The 18,151-nt window shown below is 49.2% G+C and overlaps 1 protein-coding gene across 1 annotated transcript in view; it reads left to right on the top strand.

Moving 5' to 3' along the window:
* ALOX5 (arachidonate 5-lipoxygenase) overlaps positions 1–18,151 on the top strand; it is a 54,532-nt gene that overhangs the window by 24,559 nt on the left and 11,822 nt on the right. The window contains exons 4-7 of the mRNA XM_060125838.1: positions 4,236–4,358; positions 11,825–11,931; positions 13,906–14,078; positions 17,864–18,010. Of these exons, the coding sequence (XP_059981821.1) occupies positions 4,236–4,358; positions 11,825–11,931; positions 13,906–14,078; positions 17,864–18,010 (550 nt within the window). The remainder of the gene's footprint in view (positions 1–4,235; positions 4,359–11,824; positions 11,932–13,905; positions 14,079–17,863; positions 18,011–18,151) is intronic.

Below are 18,151 nucleotides of genomic sequence, written 5' to 3'. Positions count from 1 at the left end.
TCATATTACGTAAATGATGATACTTTTGTCTCTTAGTTTACATTATTACATCACTGATAATTTTTTCTTATTGCCAAAACAAAGTAACAGTAGCAAGGATGAACATCCTTTCTGGGTCTTGATTTTTGAGAAAATGCCTTTGATATTTTTATTTGTTCAATATATTTGCTATTGTTTTCTAATAAACACTCTTTACTATATTTAGGAACTTCTTGGTTCATTCTAATGTCATTTTTGTTTGGCTGAACTTGTTCAATTAATATATGAAAGGGTGGGTAATATATGCAGGTAATATAATGTCTGAGTCCATACTTGATATAAGAGACTTAAACGATTATGTAAAAAAGTCTGTAAACACCTTACACTATCTCCCCATTTTCAGTATGGCAAATGAGAAACCTAGTGATAGTTTGGTTATTTTCCTTTTCCCAGAAGCTTGTGAGTTTGTGGAACCATCTCTCCTCTCTCTCTTTCCCTTTCTCAATTCCCGCTCTGTCTCCACAGCATTCTCTTCTTTGACATTTTACAATTTAATCGGTATATATCTAGGAATGTCTTTTTTTTTTTTTTTTTTTTTGGCGGTACGCCTCTCACTGTTGTGGCCTCTCCCGTTGCGGAGCACAGGCTCCAGACGCGCAGGCTCAGCGGCCATGGCTCACAGGCCCAGCCGCTCCGCCGCATGTGGGATCTTCCCGGACCGGGGCACAAACCCGTGTCCCCTGCATCGGCAGGCGGACTCTCAACCACTGCGCCACCAGGGAAGCCCTAGGAATGTCTTTTTTTTCTTTCTTTTTTTTTTCTGCCTAGGATTTACTCAGAAAATTGAGGTCCCTTCAGCTTAAGGAAGTTTTTCTCCTATTTCTTTGGTTTTTACTTCTCCATGTATCCCTGTCTCTCCTCTGGAACTCTCTCTGCACATCAAATCTTCTATATCTGGTTTTCATGTCTCCTATGTTTTCTTCCATGACTTCCACTTCTTTGTGTATTTGTGTTACATTTCCTTCCATTTGTCACAGAGCAGTGTCTGGCACGTAACAGGCACTCAATAATTAGTTACTGAATGAACAGATTTTGTCTTCCAGGAGACCAATCAGCTCTCACAATGACTATTACTCTTTTTTTCCATTTTTCTATGGAATATTCAATTCCGAAATCATGTCTTGTGGTTGCAGAAAGCCTTTTTAGATTCTAATTGCATCTCCTTAAGAATTCTCTCTCTCTCTCTCTTTTTAAAATTAAATGTCTTTTCTGCTTCTTCCTTCCTTCCTTCTGCCTCGTTGTTCAATTTGGTCTTTCCAATGGAGTATGATTTTTTTCTTTGCCTATTTATCTGTGAGTATGAGGCCTTTGGCCCCTGTGCAGATCAGCCTGTCAGGCCTCTCAGACAACAGTGCCTGCAGTGGAAGGAACATAGGTGTTGGTTTCAGGTGTCAGTAGTAAACTAGCTGGCAAACTGTGCTGTCTCCATGCAATGAGAGGCCATTGTCTCCTGACCTCCTGAGGTGGGGCACTTTGGAGGCTGGGGGTCAGCAGGAAGGTGGGGTCTTGAAATGTGCTCCAAGTAAACTCTACCCTTAAGAAAACGTGAATGTATTTGCTGGCCCATCTCTCCTCATGGGGTTCAGTGCTTCCATACCGAAGAAATCCAGCTCTACTCAGCTCTTCAAATTAATTAGAGCCCTACTTCCCAGTGGCTAGGAAAAGATGGTTAGGGATATTTAAATTGATTTGACCAACAGTAATTAAGTAATCGACAATTAATACCAGTGGGGCTACCAGATGACTGCCTCAATTTTACACGTATATTGGAGATACCTTAAATCATTTTCTAAAACAAAGGGAAAAAAGTCAATCAATTAATTGACGTTTGTGCATTCATCCACATTTTTACCCTGGTTAATGTTAATCCAGGATTGGTGTTAATACAGACAACAAAAATAGAAGGTTTTTTTAATGTCTAGGAAAAGAGAACGTTTTTAGTAAACTAACTAACAGCGAGAAATGTAGGTTCTATACAACAGAAAACGCTTTTCAAAATGCATTTTGAGTGATCATATGAGTGATCATATCCAGTTCCTGCTCACCTCTGATGATACTAATGAGAGGCTTACTGGGCCAACAGGGTACCTCAAAAAACGTGGTGGAATTTTTGTGACAATAAAAGTACAAGATGATATTAAAGGGCCTTAAGACTTTTAAAAAATAATTATTAGAGTATAGTTGATTTACAATGTTGTGTTAGTCTCAGGTGTACAGCAAAGTGAATCAGTTATACATATACCTATATCCACTCCTTTTTTTTTTTAGATTCTTTTCCCAAATAGGCCAGTACAGAGTACTGAGTAGAGTTCCCTGTGCTATACAACAGGTTCTTATTAGTTATATATTTTATATATAATAGTGTGTGTATGTCGATCCCAATCTCCCAACTTATCCCTCCCCCCATCCCCTGGTAACCATAAGTTTGTTTTCTATATCCGTGACTCTACTTCTGTTTGTAAATAAGTTCATTTGTACCCTTTTTTTTAGATTCCACATATAAGCACCATCATATGTTGTCTTTTTGTGTCTGACTTATTCACTCAGTGTGACAATCTCTAGGTCCATCCATATTGCTGCAAATGGCACTATTTTGTTCTTTTAATGGCTGAGTAATATTCCATTGTATGTATGGACCACATCTTCTTTATCCATTCCTCTGTTGTTGGACATTCAGGTTGCTTCCATGTCCTAAGACTTTTTAACGACCTAAACTCTCAGTGTTTTACTTCCCTCTTATAAGAGAGATTAGATTAAAAAGGAATACAGGCTTCCCTGGTGGTGCAGTGGTTGAGAGTCTGCTTGCCGATACAGGGGACGCGGGTTCGTGCCCCGGTCCGGGAAGATCCCACATGCCGCGGAGCAGCTAGGCCTGTGAGCCATGGCTGCTGAGCCTGCACGTCCGGAGCCTGTGCTCCGCAACGGGAGAGGCCACAACAGTGAGAGGCCCGCGTACCGCAAAAAAGGAATACAAATGGAAAAGCTGAAATCCCAGAATGTAAATTTTGGTTTTTAAACAAATGTAAGATCATTTAAATAAATAAAAGATCATTCTCCCCACCCTAAAATAAACTAACAGATATTTGGTTTGGTTTGGTTTTTCAATAAACAAAAAGAAAAGTAAAATTTAAAAAACAAACTTAAATGCCCAATGCTACAGGATAAATTTTAAGGACACCAGGCTCTACAAATTTTGGCCGGGTAGAGTGCACAGCCTGTCTTTGAGGGGAGCTGGGTCTTATTTGTTTTTTTTTAATTTATCTATTTTATTTATTTATTTTTGGCTGCATTGGGTCTTCTTTGCTGCGTGTGGGCTTTCTCTACTTGCGGCAAGTGGGGGCTACTCTTCTTTGTGGTGCTCGTGCTTCTCCATTGCGGTGGCTTCTCTTGTTGCGGAGCACAGACTCTAGGCACGCGGGCTTCAGTAGTTGTGACACGTGGGCTCAGTAGTTGTGTCTCACGGACTCTAGAGTGCAGGCTCAGTAGTTGTGGTGCACAGGCTTAGTTGCTCTGAGGCATGTGGGATCTTCCCGGACCAGGGCTCGAACCCGTGTCCCCTACGTTGGCAGGCAGATTCTTAACCGCTGTGCCACCAGGGAAGTCCCGGGGAGCTGTTTTGATTATAACAATCTCTGAACCTGCTATTGGCATCAGTCTGTGCCTGGAAGTCCTCACCAACCTCCCTGCTGACTCATGCCCCCTTTGGGAAGGCATGACCGCTGTCCCCTTTCCCTCGACCACCACACACAATACAGGGGTGATGACCAAGCTGGTAGGATGTTGGATGTCTAGGTCAAATGTGATGGGGCAACCTTAACCACTTCCACCTCCAGGGACCAGCAAGGCAGCTCTGTGCTGGGGAGACATCGCCCTTGAATGTCACCTCAAATAAATGAGGTCTTCTGATGCTCTCTGTACACACTGGTGTGCACCTACCATTCACCACCCCTCTGCTGTAATCCCAGCTTCAGGTTTAGGGAACCTCAGGCTTCCCACTTTGAGACTCAGGGCACAGCAAGGTGGGGGGACACCAGACCTTGGGAGGCATCCCAGTACCTCGCCAGGCACACGCTCAGCTAAAGCATGGTGACCTTATGGGCACATCCTCAGACCACACAGGCAGCCTTCAGCCTGAGGGCCCAACCCAAAAGCCAGACATTTAACCCAGTTTTCTTCTCCTTCCTTTTCACGCTCAGATGGATGGAGTGGAACCCTGGCTTCCCCTTGAGTATCGATGCCAAATGCCACAAGGATTTACCCAGAGATATCCAGTTCGATAGTGAGAAGGGAGTAGACTTTGTTCTGAACTACTCTAAAGCGTAAGTGTTCAAGAACTCGAGGATGCTGGGCAGCCCTCCAGCGGCTGGGGCCGGAGGTGGAACCCTCATTCCTCCCCTTGTGGTGGCCTTGGGCTGGGGGATCAGCTCAGCCGAGCAACTCTTCGCCAATCGTTTGATTGTATCTCGGCAATAGCATGGATCCTTAATGCACAATCAAATCACAGGGAAACCTGTATCTAAACAAATTTACAGACTGTAGGACTCCAGACACCAAACAGCTGCTTTCAGCCCGGAGTGGAGGTCTTTACTTGGAGTGCCCCATCCCCATCCACAACTCATCTCCCCTTGGGCTAGTTCAAGGGTAAACAGTGTCCAGGATGTCACCCAGCTGGTAGGGCATTGCAGTCATAATGACCAACATGCCTGTGCCGATCACTTACATGCATCCCCGTTCGTCTTTCACTACAACCCCACGAGGCAGGCACAGATCTTATCCCCATTCTGCAGTTGAGGAATACGTGGAATAAGGAAGTACAATACCTTGCCCAGTAGCCCCTGCTAATAAACGGCAGAGATCCGAGTCCTGCGCTCCTTCTTGGCGGCTGAATTATTACACGATTTTCAAAGACTCCCTGGGTGCTCATTACCAGCATGGAGCCCCAGCCCTACCTCAGGGCTAGTGGAGGGGCATTTGAATCTGTCCTCTGATACGTTAGGGAATTCTCACAATCATGCAAATTTGGAAAACCCTAAATCCGTGGTCATGCAACCTGACCAAGCCTTGGACGGCCCTGAGGAGATCCAGCACCTCCCGGTGCCCAGCACCCCCTACCACCAGGGTGAGAGTCTCCCAGGGTGGGCGCTGGCCTTGGGTTGGCATAACCAGGAGGCAGACAGGTGGAGAAGCACTAACCCAGTTAGCTTCTGTGGTGGCATTTGCTTAGCTGCATAGCTGCTCCACTCAGGAAGTTGCCTCATTTGGTCGAACTTCTGGAAAGAAAGGGTGGGAGGCCACACACTCAGGCCTTCCTCTTTGGGGCATTTGAGAAAAACCCAACACACACACACACACACACACACACACACACACACACAGCCTCACAATCAGACTCCGCAGGGAATCCCCTCACATCACAGAGACTGGGATGCATTTGTCTCCCTGCGGCTGCATCTCCATGGGAGGGAGGAAGTAATAAGGGCCTGACACTTAATAAGCCTCTACTAAGTGCCAGGCTGTAGGTGTGGGTGCTTTCTGTATAGAATCGTCTGTTTTAACCTTCACAGCAACCCCAGGAAATAGGTACTGTTTTTAACCATCTCCAGGTAAGTAAACTGAGGCTCTGCCAGGTCCAGGCCAAGGAATTTGCCGAAGGTCGTTTCAGCAGGAATTGGCAAAACCAGGATTTGAATCCAGGTCTATTGGGGTTCGAAACTGGGGATTTTCTTCCCTGCTACTACTGAGATCAAATGGAGAGTAAAATTAAAACCAAACCACTAGATTAGTAATGCAGCAGTACCCAACACCTGGGTCCCTGGAAACATCAGGGCAATCATATGTCTCATTTCCTACCCAGGGGTTAGCATTATTGAGTCAAAGCCATGTGGCTTTAGGAGAGCAGAGTCCAGACCAGATGATACAAGAAGGACAGAAGGCCCTTGTAAAAGGGGCAATTTGGAGAGAAAACGATAATGATAGAGAGGCAGCAAGGTCAGAAGAGATGATACTGCTTTGGGGAGTAGTGCCGCCTCTGCTTAGTAATGGTGGGGGAGTGGATGGATGGGTGGATGGTGAGTGGAGGGATGGATGGTGGATGGTGGATGGAGGGATGGTGGAGTGAAAGCCAGGCCGCGCCTTTCTTAGGTCTGCTCAGTAATGGTGGGGGAGGGGATGGATGGTGGATGGTGGATGGAGGGATGGATGGTGGATGGTGGATGGAGGGATGGCGGAGTGAAAGCCAGGCCGCGCCTTTCTTAGGTCTGCTCAGTGCTCCTCAGGTCCTCGCCATCTTCTGTCTCAGGATCCCAGCACAGCAGCTACCACAGGATAGGTGCTCAGCAAACCCTTTCAGAATGAATTGAGTGTGGCCTTCGTGGCCACCTCACAGGCCCTCACTTCACACACACACACACACACACACACACACACACACACACACACAATCACACACTTACCTTTTCCTTCTCACGTATCCCCATCATAGCCAACAGCATCCTAGATCAGTGGTTCTCGGTCCTGACTGTGCATTTAATATTAAGACTCCGTGCCACCTCACTGCAGCCAGGCTGTTATGCCAGCATTTGCAGCACAGGCATGAGTATATTTTAGAAGCTCCTTGGGGGATTCTAATGTGCAACCAGGATTGAAACCACTGGCCTTGATGCCTCCCTTGGCCTCACCCTCCATCCAGGTGAATGTGGGATCATGTCCATCCCCTGGGTCTCAGTGTGCATGTCCTCCTTTCTCAGCTCCGCCATGTCTCCCCAGAATGTTCAGGAACATTCTTCTACCTGCTTCCCCAGGCTCCATCCCACACAGAAATTGGAAGTTCATTCTCAAGTACATGTATAGGTTGTTGGCGGCTCCTTCTACAAAGCAAATATAATTCTTTGACTCGCCTACCTAAAATCCTTCAGTGATTACCCCAACCACAGGGGTCTCTGCCCAGCCTTCTCTCTTGCCCCCAGATGCACAGGACACCCCAGCCATGTGTGTCCAGAGCTGGGGGTCTTCGTGTCCCCTTGTCTTTGCCTCGCTGTTTTCTCTGCCTCAAATGCCCTTTTTCCCTTCTTTGCCTGGCCAAGTCCAACTCATCATTTTTCAGGACTGGAATAAGGTGCCCCTTCTCCCAGAAGCTCCTAGAAGCCCCAGGTCTGAGGGAGGCTTCCTCCCCTGTGCTCCCCAGTATGGGCCACACAGGCCACCATCTCTCCAGCAATACCATAGCCCATCTTTCTCTACATCTTCCATGTTACTTGGCCCCTTGAGCTGCAAACTATTTGGCAGGACCAGAGCAAAGAAATCCTGAGATGGGCCCTCAGCCCCACCTGGCACAGCCCAGCTGGGGTGGTCAGCTGAGCACCAGCTCTGTTGGCACAGTGAACCAAGGACCATGCGGTCCTAAGAAGGAGAGAAGAGACACAGCCTCTGCCTTTGAGGAGGATGAGTCAAGGGGACTGGGCCTCAGGGAAGCAGGTCAGAGGGACCCCACCCCGGGAGATGAGGGATTCATGGGAGAGGGCTCTGGGCCAGTGGAAGGTGAGCCTAAGGAAGCTGGTGAACTTCTTTGAGACTTGGTGTCTTCATCTAAAAAACGAGACCATAGCTCCCACTCCAGGCTGTTGTGAGAATATTAAGGAACCACATATGTCAACCCTGCACAGAGAAGGTTCTCCCTAAAGACAGCATTAGTCTTCATTGATTCCCAGTAATGAGGTCAGGCCAGCCAGGACCCACTTCTCCAGCATCACCTGCTGAGCACTTGCTCCCTCAGATCGACCTCTGCCCTCAAGGGCTCATAGAGGGACCCTTCCTCTGTTTGGTGTTATCTCACTATGGGGTCCAGGAAGGCTTCACAGCAGGACACCTAGGCTGGCCTTGCAGCTAACCAGATGGTTGGGAGCCTGAAGAAGCAGGACTCGGACGCTCTGGCAGAGGGAGCATCACATGTAAAGGCTGGGTGTGGCTGGGCCTCCTCACAGAACCACGTGGGGGGTGAAATTTCATGTTGTCGACAAAGGAGGAGCAGCTTATCTGTTTAATCACCACTCACTGTTTGCAGCCTGGAGCTCTGAGTGCAGGAGGTTGGTGGGACTGGTAAGGGAATGTTCTCTTCAAAGGAAATTGAGAAAGAGAGCTTCCTTCCCAGTAGAGGAGAACAGTGCAGAAATGTGACTGAGTTCGGGAGAGATGACCAGACCAGGGTGCTTGGGTCCTCACCCACCAGACATTTCTCATCAGATGAGATCGGGGTCGGGGGGGCAGCTCCTGGGAGGGGCATCCTTCTCCTTGGGGTCTGGATTTGCAGTGTTGGATGAGAAACAGGGAGAGGTGAGGGAAATCAGAGCCACATTGCAGAAGGTAGACCTGGCAGCCTTTGAGGGTCAGATGAGCGAGCCCAGCAGTGAGGAAAAACAAAGACAGGGAACAGGAGAGTAGGGAGGACTTCGGGATGTGGTGTGGATGTCCCGGGATCCAGTTGAAATTCAGGTCAAAATGGGGAGAGGCCGAGGGGAGAACCCAAGGCACCCTTGACACTGTACCTCTGGCTTATAGGCAGAGTGGGGTGGTCATCAGAAAGGAAAGCTGGACAAGAAGTGGTGAAGAGGAAGATGAGTGCAGTCAGGGGGCATGTTGACGTTCAGAGCCCTGTCCGGCCTCCGATAGTGAGGCCAAGGGTAGAGTGGGATGGGTAGGCCCGGGGCTAAGCAGAGAGGCTTCAGGGAGCATTGAGGCCAAGCAAGGTTGGGAGCCCTGCTAGGGACGGGGGAGAGGGGGTCGAGGGCCAGATAGAGGCTTTGTTTGGGGACAGGGAGAAGAGTGTGGTCCGAAGGCAATAAGTCTTCCCACCCCTGCTCCAGCCCCACAGACCAGTCACCCACTGCTTGCGTGAAGTCAGACAAAATTACATGAATGGTAGCTCTTTGAAAGGAGCTGGTGGCATAGAGAAGGAAAGAGCAGGCCGCAAGATGAAGAGCAGGAAGCTAGAGAGAAAAGATGGGCTTCCTTGCCCATGAGGAGGGCTGGGGTGAGAGCGAGAGAGGGAGAGATGATGGCACGGGAGCAGGGAAGCCGAGGGAACTTGTTCTCTTGACTTTGGAAGCCAAAGCCAGGAGTTTTGCGGGAAGAAGTCCCCACACCCTCCTACTGTCACCCCAGCTCAGAAACAAGTTGGCTGCACATCACCAAAGCACTCAGAAAATAGGATTCTCCCCTTTAACTTCACGAATGCCACCCAAATCCTTGGATCTCCTTGGTAATCGTTAAAGTCATCTCCTCCTAGTTCTAACCGATCCCTGTATGTCTGTATATCAACCCTATTTACCTATGCTGAATTCTGTTACAGAATCAGAGATGTGTCCCATTGGAAAATAAATTTGTTGGGGAAAATGTAGGGGGAATAAAATTCCCACCTAAAAGTTAGACCTGGAAATTTTTACTTATATTTGCTAAAGTAGCAGTTTTTTGTTAAAAATGGATCATAAAATAAAGGTATAAGTTAACACAAATCATAAAGTAATGTTTCCTTTAAAAAGGGTTTGCTTTATAATTAAATTAATTTGGAAAACATTGCAACCTTTCCAGCAATGGTTCTCAAGTTATAGCTTGCATCAGAATCCCCTGGAGGGCCTGTTAAAATCTGGACTTAGAGACCCACCCCTAGAGTTTCTGATTAGGGAAGGCTGAGGTGGGGCCTGAGAATCTGCATTTCTAATGACATCCTGGGGGTGCTGATGCTGCTGGCCCACCAACCACACTCGGGGTAGCAAGGTTATACTTTGCTTTCCTGGGGGAAGAAAACCTATTAATCTATTCAAAGTATAGCAACAAGTATCAACTCATCTCTAATTACCCTTTAAAAGCAAAAGGTCACCTTATTTAGAGCCTGGAGAGCAGCGATTGTTTCTGACTCTAGCTGCGCCATCTTGGGAGAGTTATTTAAGTTTTTTTGACCCATTTCCTTCCTATAAAATGAGGCTGGTGCTGCCTAACTGCTAGAATTGTTATGAGATTTAAACGAACTCACGTAGGCAGTGCCTCTGCGGTGCGGGCTAGCACAGTGTAGACCTAGTATCTAGTACCTCCATTCTGGGTGCTTGGGAGGACTTTGTCCTCATTCCTGAGCCCAAGGAAGGAGACTGGCCAGGGAGCTACCTTCTCAGGCTCTGTTACTGCCTGTTTGCTGGCACTTCTGGGCTTCTTCCATTCCCAGGGGAACTGGCCCAGAGGAGGCTACCTGCTGCTTGTCCTTTGACAAATGCAAATTGAGCCCCTGGGGGTGGGGGCCTGAGATGAATCAAAAGTGGTCCCTTGGTCCCAGCTCCAAGAAGCTCACAGTCTAGTGGAGACCAAGCTATGGACAGCTCATCATGATAGTATGTGGTAGATATTCCTTTGGAAAAGAGCACTGGGAAAACTTGAGGCAGGGAGGAAGCTCTGAGGAGGCAGCATCAGAAAAAAGCTTTCTAAGAGAGAAGCCCAACCTGGGTCTTGAAGGATGCATAGGAGTTCACCACACTGATTGGAGGAGTGGAGGGGATGGCTTTCAGGGCGGTGAGAACTCCGTGATCCAGGAGGACCAGAGTGGGGGCCTGTGTAGGGAAGTGGAGCTGAGGCTGCCAACGCAGAGAGCTGGGCAAGGATCCCAGCCTTTACTGGGGGGGTGGGGGTGGGCGGTGCAGGACCATGGGGGTTTGAAGCAGGGATGAAGTCCATGGGGGTCAGCATTTTAGTGTCAAGGAAAAAGGGGTTGGTTGTCAGATGCTTCAGCGAGATCAGGGGAGTTTAGAGCTGACTCTTTAGGTACAGCCACTAGGATGTGACACACAGTGCCCTGGGTGAGAGCACTTAAGGAGGGCAGAGGGGAGAGGAAGTAAAGAGGAGCCAGACGCAAAGATTCTTAGGTGAACTGAGTGTGAAGGAAGAAAGGGATGAATGAATTAAGCAGAAGGACCCCAGGAGGGAGAGGGCAAAGTTCTGTGCCGTAGCCTGGATTGTGAACTTGCCCACTGGTCCCTCCAGAACACCACAGTTTAAGGCTGCAGACGTTAATATTAACAGTAAGTGATAATCATGGTACTAGTCGCTAATATTTGTTGAACTCATTTTACAAATCAATGCTTTCTATATATCATGTCAACCCTGTGAGGCAGGGACAGTTATTGTACCCGTTTCATGGATGAGGAAACTGAGGCACAGAAGGTTAGGGATTTGCCCAAGGCCATATGGCTGGGAAGAGATGGAGCTGGGATCTTCGGCCAGGCCCTTAACACTCTGTGCTGACCTGCATCCATCTCAGCTGCCCTCTCTGGCCTTGCATATGGACTCCTCAGCACAAGGCAAAGAGCCAAGGTTAGGCAGAAAGTAAATGAGGGTTAAATTCCACTAAACTGCTTATCCCCCCAAATCCAGGAGACTCGGGAGAGCAGCTACATAGGAGATAACGGTGCTCTGTCCCTGGAAGCTTGCATCAATTTGGGGCAGCAAAAAGTCTGATGAATGAATAAATGAAGGCACAGACCAGAGCCCGTGTGAATGGGAAGAGAGCACTGTAGACTGCTGTCGAGGACAGGCGACTGGTCTCTTTCTTAGGGGAAACGCAGAAGGAAGAGCATGGGCGTGGGTGCCAGTTTCTGTCCTGGTTTCCACAAGGCCAATCAGCTGCCCCCTTGGAGCTGCCCTGGGTTCAAGTCCCCTAGAGGCCCCATGAGACCAGGGTGCGGAGGGGCTTGGCAGGGGGCAGGTGAGGCCAGAGCGTGCAGGGGCGCCGCCGTGTCTCGGTCTGCAGGATGGAGAACCTGTTCATCAACCGCTTCATGCACATGTTCCAGTCTTCCTGGAGCGACTTCGCTGACTTTGAGAAAATCTTCCTCAGGATCAGCAACACTATTTCTGGTGAGTGTGCTTTGGGGGCTCTTATGGTGCTGGGGAGCCTTGCCTGGGCGTGGGAAAGGGCTGCCCCACCCACTCCAGCACGAGGCCTCCCTGTGCCCCAGGCCAGCACTGCCTGCAACCACACAGTACGCTCCACTGGGCATCACCCTCACGGCCAGAGGTTTCTCCTCCTTGGATGTCCAGTGTTGAGCACCCTCAACCTCATTTCACCATCGAAAGTCTCATAAATATCAACACTTTTTCTTTAAATAAATCAATCATTTATGATGCTTCTGAACAGAGAAAAGGCAGGAGTTAGCTTGTTTTTTAAGCATTTACATGAAAGCAACAGTGGGTTCCTTTGGACTAGGATGTATTTGGTAGAACAGTAGCATCATAACTGCCAGGGATGGCACAGGAAGGACCACACAGCAACAGAAAGATTAGGAGACATTAAGGAGACAAGCAAGGGGGGAAACTGCCTTCACAAACTCCTCCCCAGGGTGCCCCCCCTCCCCTCCTTCTCCCTCATCCTAGGGCCCCTGCTTCCTGGGCACAAGGACCTGGGTTTTTTTTTTTTCTTTTCTTTTTCTATAGGTACAGTGTTGTACAACAGACCTCTAGAACGTACTCATCTTAACTGAAACTTCACGCCATGGATTAGTAACTCCCCACAACCCCTCCCTAGCAACCACCACACTGTGCTGCTCTTTGATTCTGTTGAGCTGGACTAATTCAGATGCTTCATATAAGTGGAACCATGCAGTACTTGTCCTTCTGTGACTGGGTTATTTCACTTAGCATCATGTCCTCCAGGTTCACCCATGCTGTCACATATTGTGAATGTCCATCTTTTTTAAGGCTGAATAGTATTCCATTGTATGTATATACCACATTTTCTTTATTCATCCCTCTGTAGATGAGCATTTAGGTGGTTTCCACATCTTGCCTGTTATGAATTGTGCTGCAAGGAACATGAGGGTGCAGATATCTTTTCAAGATCCTGATTTCAATTCTTTGGGTTAAATACCCAGAAGTGGGATTGCTGGATCATGTGGCAGTTCTATTTTTAACTTTTCGAGGAAACTCCACACTGTTTTCCATAGCAGCTGTGCATCCTGAATTCCCACCAACTGTGCACAAGGGCTCCAACTTCTCCATGGCCTCACCAACACTTTTTTTTTTTTTAATAATAGAATCCTGACAGGTGTGAGGTGCTATCTCACTGTGGTTTTGATTTGCATTTCACTGGTGACTAGTGATGTTGAGCATTCTTTCCTATACCTGCTGGCCATCTGTATGTCGTCTTCAGAGAAATGTCTGTTCAAATCCTTTGTCCAGGGTTTCCCTGGTGGCACAGTGGTTGAGAGTCCGCCTGCCGCTGCAGGGGACACGGATTCGTGCCCCGGTCCGGGAAGATCCCACATGCCGCGGAGCGGCTGCACCCGTGAGCCATGGCCGCTGAGCCTGCGCGTCTGGAGCCTGTGCTCCGCAACGGGAGAGGTCACAACAGTGAGAGGCCCGCGTACCGCAAAAACAAACAAACAAAAACTCCTTTGTCCATTTTTTAATCGGGTTATTGGTGTTTTTGCTATTGAGTTGTAGGAGTTCCTTATATATTTTGAAGATTAAACTTTTATCAGATATATGGTTCGCACAGATTTTCTCCGATTCTGTAGGTTGTCTTTTCACTCTGTTGATTGTTTCCTTTGCTGTGCAGAAAGCTTTTTAGTTTGATGCAATCCCATTTGTCTATTTTTGTTTTTGTGCTTGAGAAAGGGGTTCCCCAGGAACCTTCTGAGCCACTAAGGGCCAGCTCAGGGAGGATGGGGTGGTGTCATGGCCTGACCTAGTGGTCAAGCAGTTGGGCATGGTGGGCTGTCCACTGAGTGCCTGGGAGAGGGGACCCAGCAAGGACTCTGGCCCTCCGCTAGCATCAGGAAGACCTCAGCCCGGCTCAGAACTCAGGCTGAGCTCCGATTCTCTCCTCCATAGAGCAGGTTATGAATCACTGGCAAGAAGACTTAATGTTTGGCTACCAGTTCCTGAACGGCTGCAACCCTGTGTTGATCCAGCGCTGCGTGAAGCTGCCAGAGAATCTCCCGGTTACCACAGAGATGGTGGAGTGCAGCCTGGAGCGGCAGCTCACCTTGGAGCAGGAGGTTGAGGTAGAACCTGGTTGGCTGGAGACGGTGGCCCGGGCCAGAGGCTCAGCTCAGGTGGCCAGGTCATACTCTGTTGGGCAGAAACCACTTCCTGCTGGCCATTGCTCGCTGGCCCCCAGGCTGCTACCTCCAGGCTCATCTGTCTGGCTGATGGCAAGATCGACTGCCCTCAGTGAAGTGACCTCTTCCTTTTCCTGAGCATTTATGAAAACTGTCTTGTCCAGCATGGGTGGAGGAATTGAGAGGGATATTTCCCCGTGATGTGCAGGTCTTAGAGCATAATATCAATATTTTCAATATCAATATCACGATTAAAAGAGCTCCCTCTAACTAAGGGCCTGTTGTGGGCCAGGCATTGTGAGAGATGCTTTACACACAGGACCATCAATTGTTACCCACCTTGCAAAGGTAAAGAAACTGGAGAAAAAAGCAAGCCTTGCATCAAAAAAAAAAAAAAAAAAGGAGAAAATTGATGGAACTTTTGACTTCCTAATTAGAAGTGTTGGTCTTCTGCTTCTGTCCTCACCCTCTCCCCAGCCCTTCTCCTGGCCCTCGTCTGCAGGGTCAGCCTTCTCCAGTTCCAAGACTATTGTAGTCTTGAGACAAAAAGGGGTTCAAAGCTCCTCCTCTGGTAGGACTCAGTGTCAGCCGCCTTCCATGCCAGGAGCTTGAGGCTCTGGGAACTGGCCTTAGTCTCCCATCAGTTGGCCCATTCCCACTAGAGCCAGGATGACCAGGCCTCCTGCCACCTGCCCCAGGTGTCTAGGCGGCCTTCTGCTGTTTCCAGTCACCCTGTCTTGCTTGCTCAGCTCACCATGGGGCCCCAGAAAGAGAGCGATGGTCAGTGCCGTCTGTGGACAGACCTCCCAGCCCTCACACCCTGTCCACCTGACTCTGGAGGGCCACCTGCCCAGCTGAAGTCCCCAGGCAGGGCTCCTGCCCCACCTGGTCATGTGGACAGGTGACAACCTGTCCCCACGTAGACAGGCACACACAGCAGTTCTCCCCTGTAGATTTAATTGCTGGACATAGTAACATTGATTCAGTGCTGTTGGTTTCAAACTTCAAATCAGAGAATCACTGAATCTTAAAAGCCAGAGAATCCTAGAACTGGAAGGGACTGAGCAGCCATCTGTGCACCCAGCCGCCCTGGCAGGGGGACAGCCTCCGCTCAGGAGTCCTTGCCACCACAGTGGTCGTCTTTCCTTTGAGTTATGGTCTTGATGCTCAGCTGTGGTTTGGGTGGTGAAGCAATAATCCAATAGCCACCATTGACTGGAGTCTTACACACACACCACCCATCTCTTACACATACGTCGCTCCATCCCCTACAATATGGTTCTTAATTCCCACAGTCATTTCTGCTACTTCTCTTTGGCAGCATCTTATGATCTACATTAAGTTTGTGGCCTACTAAAACTCCAAAGTTTTTTTCTTTTAATCTTTACCTATGCAATTATTTTTTTGCAACATGAATAGAGAAATTCTACCCCTGTTGTTTTTGAGTCATCATCACAACTCTTCAAGAGTGTTTTAGTTCTTAGACTTTATATTAGGATTTTGTAGTTTCAAGTCACAAAAATCATAAGAAATGCATTGGTTGAGGCAACAGCAAGAAGCAAAGCGAGGGGACTTCCCTGGTGGCACAGTGGATAAGATAATATGCTCCCAGTGCAGGGGGCCCGGGTTCGATCCCTGGTCAGGGAACTAGATCCCACATGCATGTCGCAACTAAGAGTTCGCATGCCACAACTAAGGAGCCCACGTGCCGCAACTAAGACCTGGTGCAACCAAATAAATAAATGACTTTTTTAAAAAGAAGAAGCAAAGCGACTAGCTCAGGCATAGCTGGGTCCAAGGTTCAGATAATCCATTGGCATCATTTCTCCATTTCTCAATTCTCTGCCTCTGTTGGATTTTTTTTCTTAGGAAGGTGTCCTTTTGTGGAGGTAAAGATGACCACCAACAGCTTCAGACTTACCTTCCACCATTTTAGCAAACATTACCCAATCCCAGAAAGAAAGTCCCTGTTTCCCAACACTTCCAGCAAGTGTCATGGGTCCAGCTTGGGATAATTCCCTGAACCAATCGCTATGGTCAGGAGAATGGACTATGTCGACCAAAAGGAGAGGACAGGAATACCAGACAAGCAAGACCACCAGCATCTTCTACAGAACCTAGAATATCAACTGAGAGATAGGGTTGGTGCTCTCACTTTCCAGCAGGATGAAACTGAGGCCCAGAGAGAGGAGGTGGCCTGGAATAACAGAGAAATGCCCCATAGGCAGACCCAAACCCCAGGCCCCCGGGTTCCCAGGGCCTCCCTTTAGCCTTTCATTCATCATGTTAAACAACCTGGGTCCGCTCAAGATTTGATCGGCAGCCGTTTCTTCTGCACAGTGGCCACTGATGGCCACATCCGCTCTGAAAGGCATTTGTCCAGCCCATCACAGAAGCCCAGCCAACCCTGTGCCCACCGGGACTAGTGTCTCCAACTTCTGGCCAAGGTGTCCCAAGGGGCCATCACTTGCTATCCTGGAAGCAGCCTCTCCCCACTTCCCTCTGCCCTGGCTGGCCGAGGGCACCATCCCCTCCTTCCCCGACCCCGTCCCACTCCTGCCCTGAATGCATCTCGAGCAGACTGCTCGGAGCTCATCACCGGTGTCAGACAACTGCCAGGGTCCTCTGCGTCCGAAAAAAGGAGGAAGGTGATAGCCAGGCTTTGAGCTTCTCTAGTGCCTTGGTCCCCTCAAGCGCTTGCACAGTGGCCCCCGCGCGCCCTCTGTAGGCAGAGTCGTGGACGTGCAACTGACTTGAGCACCTGTTGACCAGTGTCCACCGTACTGTAGACCCGACCCCCTTCCCCAGCCGGACCGCAACCCCTGCCTCCATTGCTAGCTTAAAACACAAAAGGCTTTAGAAGAAGCGCTGCTTGTCCTGCACCCGAACTCTTCCAGCTCTGGCGAAAGGAGCGCTTGCGGCCCTCAGCTTAAGCTCCCTCTAGGGGACTCAAGTGTAGTCTGGGGTGGGCGGCTTTCTACCTTCCCCAAATCCCAGGTGCATATTTGTTTTATATTGAAGTATGATATCCACGGAAAAGGGCACGAATCAGGAGTGGCAGCAAGCCCAATGACTTTGCACCTTACCCCGCTCTGCCACCAGCCTCAGACCAGGACACAGAGCACACACAACCCTTGCAGACTCCCCCCCCGCCCTTGTAGACCTCCTCACCCCTGAAGACCCACCTCTAAAGACCTCCCTGACGACCCCCTCCTGACGCGGTGGACGCCTACTTTTGTAGACCCCACCCCTCAGAGCCTTCCACCTGCGAACCTGCCCCCTTTCCGTCTCTCCTCCCAAGGGTGGCCCTGGTCCTGACCCTGACACTGAGTTTACCCAGCTTGAACTCTCTGTAAGTGGAGTCCTGCAGCATCACTCTTGGCATTTGACTTCTCTCATCTATTTCATCTAAACTCTGCCTACTGTCTTCTTCTTAAACTGTGTCCTTCCGGGTGATCTTTCAACCTCCTTCACGAGGGTCAGGCAGACTTCGGGTACAGCAAGTGCGGAAGAGCCGCTGCCATTCCTTCACCTTACTGAGCCCACCGCAACCTGTGAAAACTGATGTCAGTCAGCCTTTGAGTTAGAGGACCGAGAACTTTACAAACTTCTGAGCTCCACTGAGTTGCCAGGGCAGCCAGAGCCCCCTTTCCCTCCCTCTGCGCCTGGTTGCTGGGTCCATCTCAGGCTGCAACTGACTTGCATGTATTTCCTCCTGCCTCTTACAGCTGGGGAACATCTTCATCGTGGACTTCAAGCTGTTGGATGGCATCGATGTCAACAAAACAGACCCCTGCACTCTGCAGTTTCTTGCTGCGCCCATCTGCTTGCTGTACAAGAATCTGGCCAACAAGATTGTCCCCATTGCCATCCAGGTAGGCTGAGGGGACCTGTTCTCTTCCCGGGCGGCTCTACCCTCAGCAGTCAGGGCTCAGGGAGGATTTCCTGGGTGGCACCACCAAAGCTCTAGGAGGAGAAGGCAGCTCTGCCTTGAGTGTCCTGCTGAAGGCTTTTCC

This window comes from Lagenorhynchus albirostris, chromosome 16 (genome assembly GCF_949774975.1).
Source record: "Lagenorhynchus albirostris chromosome 16, mLagAlb1.1, whole genome shotgun sequence".
Classification (NCBI taxonomy): Eukaryota; Metazoa; Chordata; class Mammalia; order Artiodactyla; family Delphinidae; genus Lagenorhynchus; species Lagenorhynchus albirostris.
Note: the sequence above shows the minus strand (reverse complement) of the source record. Positions and strands in the feature narration are given on the sequence as shown.